At 44.0% G+C, this 10,116-nt stretch overlaps 1 protein-coding gene across 2 annotated transcripts; it reads right to left on the bottom strand.

The window, feature by feature from the left end:
* Nucleotides 1-2,370: 2,370 nt before the first annotated feature.
* Nucleotides 2,371-9,149, bottom strand: LOC123407179 (ABC transporter C family member 10-like). 2 transcript variants are annotated; one of them, XM_045100257.1, is made up of 12 exons: nt 9,010-9,149; nt 6,798-8,833; nt 5,991-6,311; nt 5,826-5,912; nt 5,128-5,724; nt 4,842-5,006; nt 4,378-4,672; nt 4,060-4,274; nt 3,642-3,947; nt 3,405-3,468; nt 2,965-3,204; nt 2,371-2,888 (listed from the first exon to the last, which is right to left on the bottom strand). In XM_045100257.1, exons 1-12 carry the CDS (start codon nt 9,029-9,031, stop codon nt 2,779-2,781), a joined length of 4,458 nt encoding a protein of 1,485 aa, XP_044956192.1. In that variant the 5' UTR covers nt 9,032-9,149; the 3' UTR covers nt 2,371-2,778. The 2 variants fall into 2 exon arrangements, with proteins under 2 accessions (XP_044956192.1, XP_044956193.1); XM_045100258.1 differs by lacking the exon at nt 5,826-5,912.
* Nucleotides 9,150-10,116: the final 967 nt, after the last annotated feature.

The following is a 10,116-nucleotide window of genomic DNA, read 5'->3' on the forward strand; positions in this document are numbered from 1 at the left end:
GTCCGACCCCTTGCGGACGCCCGGACTTCCGAGAACTGCCGGACGTCCGGACCCTGTGTGACTTAAAGTGCCCCCAACGGCTGTTTTACACTCCCCACTATATATACCCCTCACCCACTTGGTGAGTGGGTGTTCAACACAGCTAGAATACATCCAAGAACACATTTCTTCTCACTCACTCTTGTCTACACCAAATCTTAGATCCCAAGAGCATTTGTGAGTCCCTTTGAGTGTTGTTCCAATCAAAAGATAGATCGTCTCCCTCTCCTCCTTCCCACCAAAGTGATTTGTGATTTGAGCAAGTTTTGAGCAATCCCCGTGATCTCGTTACTCTTGGAGGTTGGAGACTCCTAGGCGGTAGGAGTCTTCGGAGAGGAATCAAACCATTGTGATTTCCCCCGGAAAGTTTGTGAAGGTTTGGAAGCCACCTCAAGGCTTACCACTAGTGGTTGAGAAACGCCTTCGTGGAGTTATCTCAAAGGGAGAATAGGGTGAGCCTTCATGGCGTTGGTGTGCCTTCGTGGTAACATCCGCCCCTCTAACGGTGACGTAGCTTCCCTCCAAGGAAGTGAACATCGGGATACATCCTTGTCTCTCTTGGAGTTTCGGTTATTCCTAACCCTAACTCTCTACTTGTGTTAATCCTTATTACGTACTTGTATTTGATTATTGTTTACCGCTTGTCTTACTTCACTCTAAATAGCTTACTCCTTGTCATAGCAATTATTAGGCCTACACTCATATTCCGCACTTTTGCCTAAAATTGCTAAGTAATTATTAAAATTTGGAATTGTACCTATTCACCCCCCTCTAGGTCCATCTCGATCCTTTTCACACGGTCTCATTACTAGAGGTTGAGCTTGGTGGGCATCCTTCTCAAATTTGGAGGGCAATCTTGAATGGGAGAGATGTTGTTGCACAAGGGATTATCAAGCGGATTGGAACTGGAGAGAACACCAATATTTGGTATCAAAGTTGGATGCCTAGGCCGGGTATGATGCGACCGATCGCCTCACTGGTGATTAACCCTCCCCAAAGTGTGTCGGACCTCATTGATGCCTCGGCTAGTGCATGGCGAGAGGATGAACTTCGCAGAGTTTTTACTCCGATCGATGTTGAGGTAATCTTATCTATTCTATTATGCACGAGGAGGATGGCAGATTTTTGGGCAAGATCACCGCGAATTGTTTTCGGTAAGTTCATCTTACAAGATGCTTCTAAAATCAAAAAGGGATGGAGAGAACCTACTAGATGGCAGTGGTGGGGCTTCGGCTATGGATCGAGAGAAGCGGGCATGGGTTTCCTTATGGAACATTAAGGTTCCCTCCAAGCTGAAGAACTTTGTGTGGCGGTTTTGCAGGGACATGGTTCCAACTGCGGATGTCCTTTGTCATCGACATATGGCTACCAGCTCTATTTTCCACTTCCGTGTGTAGGAAGATAGCTGGAAGCATGCTCTGATAGACTGCATCTCGGCTAGATGCGTGTGGTCTTTGTCATCCGAAGAAGTGGTGGAAAAGATGAATGCGAACCTAAACCTTAATGCCAGAAGTTGGATCTTCACTATGCAGGAAATTCTATCACAGCAAATGTCCAACCGTATGGTGGTTACTCTATGGGCTCTAGAGATCTAGGCGATGAGCAATTCATGAAGAGATATATGATAGTCCGCTACACACCGACCGTTTCATCGAGGCATTTCTGCGAGATATTGATATAGCTTCTAAACCGGTACATTGTAGTCCTTCGTTAAGGGCTCTCAGAACCAATGGGTGGATTCCCCCGCCACTAGGCTTCGTCAAGATGAATGAAGATGCCGCTACTGCTCTATCTCTTAGGTATGGTCGTCATGTTTGGTTAGGCCTGTCTGGAGATTAACATTTCCTATCTATAAGGGTTGTCTCTGTTTAATAAAGCCTGGCGAGTTTGTTTAAAAAAAAGTCAACATCCAGAGCTCACAACCACCAACCATCATTGGTTGACCGTGCAGCCATTGTCTTCGCCTCGCTGCCCAACCTTGTCCGTCAGTTTAGCTGTGTTACCATCCCTGCCTCCGATCGACTACCGTCACCGTTAGGTGCCAGCACCCTTCTGCGTGTCTTACTAAAAAAAGCTTTCCCCTCACTTTATATATAGAACAACGACCAACAACAAACGGATTCGGATACAAACATACGTACGTACACGCCCAAGGCAGGATACACAGGCACTGAACGCCCAAGGCAGGATACACAGGCACTGAACGTAGCAACACCATCCCTAACACGAAGAGATGCAGCCGCATACGACGCACCGTCTTAGCAATCGTTAGGAGCTTCCAAACTCAGTGCTACAAAATAATGCATACAAACTACTAGTACACAACTTAGCTATGAACAATATACAGCATCCCTTACTTTGTTCTCCTAACCAGTTCCAACAATGTATCGATGGTGACATACATCAGGGTTTACACATTTGAAGCTCCTCCCATCTAGCCCTCTATATCCAATTGCTTGAGCAAAGCAAAGCAATGTTCATGGATTTGTTCTGCACGGACTCAGTGTTTCTCAAGTATTTATGGTAGCATAGATAGCAAAAGAATTTTCCAGGCAATGACTGAACTATGGCAACGTGTTATCTTCAGATCTCGCATAGATGAATCATTGTGAGGTGTGACAACAGATTAGTGTATCCGTTGTATTCTCCTTTCGGGGTAGGCATATCCTTTTCTGAAACAGATTCTAGTATATGTCTTCAGAAACTGCAGCAGTGAACACACATCATCAAGAATTGTTTCTAAATGTTTCCGTACGATGTGTATGACCAGTACTCGTTGACCAACTCGCGGAAAAGAGATCCCTCAGTTTCCATGAGCTTCGTGGGTTTGTCATACTCCACTACTCTCCCTGGAAACGTATGCAGCTCATCAGTACGGAATTATATGTTGCCGAAACAATAAGTTGGCAATTAAGAGGAACGTACCATCACTCATCGCAAGTACCATGTCGCAGTCCATAACCGTCGGTATACGGTGAGCGACCGTAATAACCGTGCAATGTTTGAATTCTGTCCGGATAGTTTTCTGAAGGATGGCATCTGTTGCGTTGTCTATAGAGGCTGTGGCTTCATCGAGAACTAAGATACGACACCTTTTCAAAAGTGTGCGGCCCAAACAAAAGAGCTGCCTTTGGCCCATGCTCCAGTTCGACCCGTCTTCAGCTACTGTATGACAAAGATGTTGATTAGTACGATGAAGAACACAATTCCAGACATCATGCTAGCAAACTGATCCGACTCATATGCCTATGACTACAAGCAGTTTGACAGATTTATTGGCGCATGTATTTTGAATCATGAAATGACTGGAGCAGAATTGTATGTTATCCTAATTGCTAAATTATAGGTACACTGAGGTTTCCTACCAAGTGAATCCAATCCTTGTTCCTTCTCCTGGACAACTTCAAGAAGTTGGCATTTGTCAAGAACCTGCAACACAATAGCATAGGAATGAACCAATTTAGTGGTTTTTTCCAAGATGCATGTATGGCATAAACAGAGAGTGGTAACTTGTCATTTGACAGGCCCATTAATCATATTATTCATCACAATATGGTAAGGTGCTTAGTTTTCTGAAATTGTACATATATCACGCATCTTACCTCCCATATTTGTTGATCCGTGAACTGCCCAAGAGGATCTAGATTATATCTTACTGTACCCTGAAAAAGTGTTGGGTCTTGTGGAATGATGCCTAAACGCGAACGCAGGTCATGCAAGCCAAGCGTGGTGATATCCACAGAGTCAATATTTATTGTCCCTCCAGTAGGTTCAACAAGACGAAACAATGCACCAATTAAAGTTGTCTTGCCACTTCCTGTTCGACCAACTATACCAATTTTCGATCTACCTTCAAACTTGCAAGTGATACCATGTAGTACCAGGGGAGTATCTTCCCTATACCTAATCTGTCAGATGAAAATCAATCACATACATTTGTTAGTATGTTTTAAAGGTTATACCTAGTAAGGCATACATGTAACCTAGTCAGGCATACATGCATATTTCTATATTGATTACCTTCAAATCTTTAAGCTCCACACTGCCAACCTGGGGCCAATCTGGTGCTGGCCGGTTTTCTTCAATAACTTCTGCTGCTTCACTTGGAATGTCCATGTACTGGTTCACCCGTTCGACAGAAATTATTTTATTTGCAAGGTCACATTGCTTTTGAATAGAGCTAACAAAAGAATTATTTAGGGAAAGGCCATATGACAATGCCATTCCAACAAAACCTGCGCCAAGCATGGTAAAAAAGTAATTAGTTTTCTGAGGGTAATGTTGATTCCTTTATAATCTCGTGCATATTAAATGTATATTTATGAATAACCTACATACCAGGGCTAAAAGTTCCTGCAGGAAGAAGAGCCATGACAAAGGCAGAAGAAGAAAGAACCGCAGCACTCATTATTTCCAGTCGTTGAATCAACCATTCAGTTGCTGCAAAGTTATAGAAGTATGGACCGGCATTCTTGTCAACTAGCTCCAGATTTTTGGCAAAGAAACGATCTTCTTCCTCAAAGGCACGTATGGTTATAGCCCCCGCGATTGATTCACCTAAGTGATTTGCTAGAGCAGACTTGGTAGTGCCATTGATTCGCATCAATTCCTTCGCCGAAGCTAAATAGTACCTCTGCATGAATAAACATAACAGATCTCAGTCAACGGGACTTGTGAAACAAAAAGAGTAGACTAATTTCACCTCTTGGATGAAAATAGCTGCATAAAAGATCATTCGGTGAATAAAATAACCAAAGGGAGTTTAGGCATTTAGCTATACAGAAAAAGGCCACACGAATTACCTGTAACCGAATTGCCAAAACTATCATTGGCAATGATACAAACAGAACTTGCCATGTAACAACAGCCAATACCCCCAGATTGCTATACGCATTTAAGCTGGAACTAAAGCCAAACATCAATGCAAATGGAACATCAAGGTCAATGATACTTAAATCTGAAGAGACCTGCAGGTTGGGGGAGGGTTAATCATTATTATAAAAACCTGGTAATGTTAAACTAAACTGTAGTCTATATGATCTAAAAAAACTGTAGTTTATATAGTTGTGTTTGTTTCAGAATTTTTACCCGGCTAAGAACCCTGCCTAGGGGAGTAGAATCAAAAAAGGACATGGGTGCACGGAACAATGAATTAAGCAACTGGGAAAATAAGGATCTTGAAGTCTGCATCCCAAGAATAACGAAGAATATAGATCTTGATAGCACAAAGAACACTGTGCAAACTCCAATACCAATGTACACAGAAATTAACTTGAGTGTAGTAACATCAGGATTCTGGACATTAGCGGCCATCCATGAATTCTGTGATATTTGCCCAGCTATGAAAATTATGTGAGACATAACAGAGAGGGAGGCATACAGGAAGCCTTTGTTCTGGCGCAGGTATAGGATATAAGGCTTAAGACCTGCGTCCCCTGATTCTCTTTCCTCTGTTTTGATCAGTTGATCTATTGGTGATGGCTTCACAGACTCTATGTATCTGTTTCCATGAACACCATCTGTCTCCTTTATTGGTAAATCCTTTGCTCTGTGACGGGCCATATTGCTAATGTCTGAAACACCAGTAGTATCTTTATGGGCATTTACAAGGTATTTAAATTCTTGACAATCTGACAATAAATCTTGATAAGGTGCAGACCGAATAACCTCCCCGTCTGACATTAACTGCCAAAAATTATCACTAGTTTTAGATGAATTCGACAAATATATACAGCTCACTACAAACAAAATAAATTACAGTAGCACATATATCACGAGAGAGAGACCAGAATGGAGTCAAATACAGGGAGAAAATCCACTTGGTGGGTCACCAAAAGAACAGTCTTGTCTGATAAAATACCCATGACATAATCCTGTAAGACAAGTAAGAGCATTATTGAACAATTCATAGAAAATAGGAATGCAATCTACTCCGCTGATACGATGCTTACATTAAAGAGACTTGTTGCTGTATGGGCATCGACAGCACTGAAAGGGTCATCAAGAAGATAGATGTCTGCATTCTGGTATAGTGCACGAGCAAGCTGAACACGCTGCTTCTGACCACCACTAAGATTTACTCCTCTCTCCCCAATTTGAGTAAGGTCACCGAATGGCAGCATTTCAAGGTCCTTGACCAACGAGCACCTTGCAAGTGTTTCTTGGTACATTTGTTTGTCCATCAAAGATCCAAAGAGGATATTATCTTGTACTGTTCCTGTTTGGATCCATGCAGTCTGAGAAACATATGCTATTCTCCCACAGACTTGAATCTGAAATATGTAATCTGATATTAATTTCTATTTTCTAACAGAAAAGGAAATAACTAGCCTACTTTATGTTGGCAACTATTATCAAGCAAAATTATCATAACAACTTGGCAAAATCAAACAAGATGCAGTAGTTAACAGGTGGTACTTTGATAAAGAAATTGGAAACTACCGACTAAGGTTCTTAACCACACAGAGCAATATTGTGTTGCCCGACACCCGACGAATATAGCGCTTGTACTTGCAGTGCAACGGCAACATTTATCATGATACAAAATATGGAATCTGATAAAAATAAGAAGCCTAATGAATGTACCAATAACAATAAATTACAAGAGAAACAGTTATTTTCCTGCATGAGAAAACCCAAAAGGGATAACAGAAGTACATAACGTGCTCGAGATAACAAAAGTGTGTCATAACCTCACAAATCGACAGCCATTTCAGCTTCTACTTCACAAAAAGGAAGAAGGTAATAGAAAAGCATACCGTGCCTTCGGTTTTGGGGACCTCTCCGAGTACAGCAGCCAAAAGAGTTGATTTTCCTGATCCTACCTCTCCACAAATTGCAATCTTTTCTCCAGCTTTGACCACCAGATTTATATTGTTTAGAGTTGGTTTTGATGGATTTACATCCCAGGAGAAACTGCATGAATTCATCGCTATTGGGTAATCGATGCCCACACGGTATTTCGTCCTAACTTGCCCATTCAGCTCAGGTGCATCAAGAAACTTTGATACCCGAGTGAAAGCAACCTTAGCTTGTATTGCAACTGCGATAACAATTGGTATTGACCTAACTGGCTCTTGCACAAGACGCAGAGTTGCTACAGTAGTGAAGACGTTGCTAGCGTCAAGAGGGATTTTCAAAAGATAGCATGTTAGAAAGGTTGCCGCCGAAACTAAAACAGGTGATGACCAGAAAACAATACTATTGTATGCCCTCCTAAGCAAGAATGCTGACAACCACTTATACTCAACCTCCCTCAATCCCTCAATGACCTTCTTGAAGTGAACTTCCCATGCATAAAGTTTCAGGATCTTCATATGAACTAATGACTCAGACATCGCCTTCAATCTCACATCTTGTGCTTCCATAAGCTTACTCTGAAATTTGTGCTGTAGCTTGGCCAATGGAGCATTACCGACTACAGTGATAACGATAACAACCAACGATGAAACTGCTGCAACACCAACTGCATTGTACAGGATTGCTAGAGCAATGCAAAGTTGAACACTTGTTGTCCATGTTTGGTGGAACCAGTATGGGAATTCACCAACCCGGTAAGCATCAACTGTGACATAGTTCATAATTTGTCCAGAAGAGTGCCTCATTTTTGCGGAGTTTGATAACTTCTGTTGCTTCTTATAAATAGCTGCTGACAGGAATGACCTCACCTGAAGTCCTAATCTCCGAGTGCGAAAAAACCACTGCCTCTGCGACAAAGATTCGCAACATTTGCAAACAAACATCATCGCAGCCAGCACAAAGCCTTCATATTTAAAGGCCCCTTTTCCAACTGACACATTGATGAATGCCTTGAGAAGCAATGGGCCTATAGATAAGGTGAGCACCTTGAGCAAAGCAAAGAAACCTGAGACCATGATCCCACGCTTGTGACAAGAAACAATGGTCCAGAAGAGTGATGGTGTGGCGTTTGACTGGGACTGCTTGCGGTTCAGCTTCTCCATGAATATCAAGTACTGGTTATGTGCTAGGTCAGTGTTTTGTAAAAGTGGCACATCTTTGTCCTCGAGAGGCTTCTCATAACCCATCTTCATCAAATCATTTAACCACCAAAATGACATCTTGCTGAAAAAACCAGCCTTAGCAAAAAGAGTCACCTGACTGTCAGAATCAGCCATCTGACCACCCCCCTCGGTGTTCAGGGGCTTGTATAAAGCATTCCCATTTCCTTCGTAACCCTGTTCGTCATGGCTGCACCGAATGCCATAAAGTAGGAAGAGAAATGCACCCGGTAGGGACAGAACATCTAAGCAAGCCTTAATGGTAATTGTCTTCTCTGCAGCCATGCCAACAACTGAGGAACAACATATGAATGCTGCATACGTGGTCAACAAAAGCGACAATAATTTAACAAATGAGGCTCCAACGAACCGAGGCCTGATGCTGAATGCAAAGCTGGAACAGATCAAACTGGATCCTTGAGATAATGCCACAAGCCACCAGTGTGGCAGGTAAACAGAAGCATCCTGATTGAAGATATTGCCCAGCATCGGCAGTCCTAGGCCAAGATAAACCAAGCCCAAGCAGCCACTGAACAACACTGCAGCCAACTGTAGCGGCGAGCTGAGCGTGAAGAGTTGCCGCGTAGATGCTCTGCTCTTCGGAATTTTGACAAGTAAATGGAGTGTGAGCACGAGTATGAGCAGCACGCCGATGCCAATCGCCACCAGATGATTGGTGCAAGTGGAAGAGTCGAAAATTTCGTGCAACGCACATGAAAGTACTACATCTTGGTTGGAGCATACTGGGCTCCCGCAAAAGTTCATAATCCAAGAACCTGAAGTAATTAATGGCCGAGTGTCGGAGTGAGATTCGGATTCACAGCTTGTTTCAATCCCCAACTAGGTTTTGTTGTCAAAAGGTAGCAACAACGATGTACTACGTATTATCTATGCTTCAAAAAACGATGTACGTAGCTAGCTATGTAACATGAGGAAAGTGACGAGGACCGACCTGTTACCGTGAGGAACCCCATCAATGAGCGTAATCTCGAACCCACTGCTGCCGATGCCGAGGCGGGTGGATCGGGTCCTCTTCAGAACCTGCAGCACCCCCATGAACTAGTTAGGACAAAGAACGGCGGAACAGCTGAAGGGAAATGGACAAAGAAGAGATACTGAAAGCGGTACTGGAGCAAGTCGAGATACTCACACAACCTCAGGAAATTGGAGCAGGCGCGGATCCAGCAGCTACCGAAGGAAGCACGAAAACCGAACGTAATCTGCGAGAAATCGAACAGGATCATGACAATGCGCGCGCGAGAGATCCCGAATCCAAACCCCCCCATCCGCACTGACTAGTTGACTTGGGTGGGTGAGCAATGGCGGCGGTACTGACCTGTATGGAGGCCACGGCGGCCGCCCCGCCGTCGTTGCAGACCGCGGGCTCCTGAGTGTGTTGACTGGGCGGATGGACGGACGGACGGACGGCGGCAGGCCACTCACTAGCTGCCCCTGCCCCTGGGCTCGGCGGGCCGCGGGCCTTTTCATCGGTGGAGGCCGGAGGAAGGAGCCCCGGCGCTAGAGGACAGGAGCGGAGGGCGACGGAGCGCACGCGGCCGCGCGCTTTCGGCGCTACTCGCGTCGTCGCGGCCCGCCGGCAAGCCGGCCGATTCCCGGCCTGTGGCTGTCGGCTGTGCCGTGCCCCGCATCGCTTCTCCGCCGCCAGCCTACCTACACGTGGACGGAGATGATACGCTGCTTTTTTTTGGGGGGGGGGGGGAGGTAGGGAAAATTGTTTTTGAAGGCCGAGCTTGCTGAAGGCCTTCTTTTGGTAAATTCAAAATTCATTCTTTCATATTTAAAAGATATTAAAAATAAATACAGATATACATGGAGACATAATATAGGAATATGTGTCTAATTGTTTAGAACAAAATGTATTGAAATGAGGTCTGTATAAAAAAATCAAATTTAAGGCTTTTTCAACACATGGTACTGTTCATTCTTAGAGTCCGAAAATTTGGCTTTTTATACAGGTCGCATTTGGAGGTATTTTCATTCCGAGTTTCTATGGCCGCTTTCGGCGACGGGTTCCGCGAGTGTGTACGCGAAAGCTCCG

Source organism: Hordeum vulgare, chromosome 7H, assembly GCF_904849725.1.
Source record: "Hordeum vulgare subsp. vulgare chromosome 7H, MorexV3_pseudomolecules_assembly, whole genome shotgun sequence".
NCBI classification, from domain to species: Eukaryota; Viridiplantae; Streptophyta; class Magnoliopsida; order Poales; family Poaceae; genus Hordeum; species Hordeum vulgare.

Coding starts and splice junctions, on each gene's coding strand:
- LOC123407179 (XM_045100257.1), bottom strand. CDS start 9,031: ATGGGGTTCCTCACGGTAACAG. Junction 4,275..4,377: donor TGCAGGAACTTTTAGCCCTG/GTATGTAGGTTA, acceptor TGCTTGGCGCAG/GTTTTGTTGGAATGGCATTG. Junction 2,889..2,964: donor GGTACTTGCGATGAGTGATG/GTACGTTCCTCT, acceptor ATACGTTTCCAG/GGAGAGTAGTGGAGTATGAC.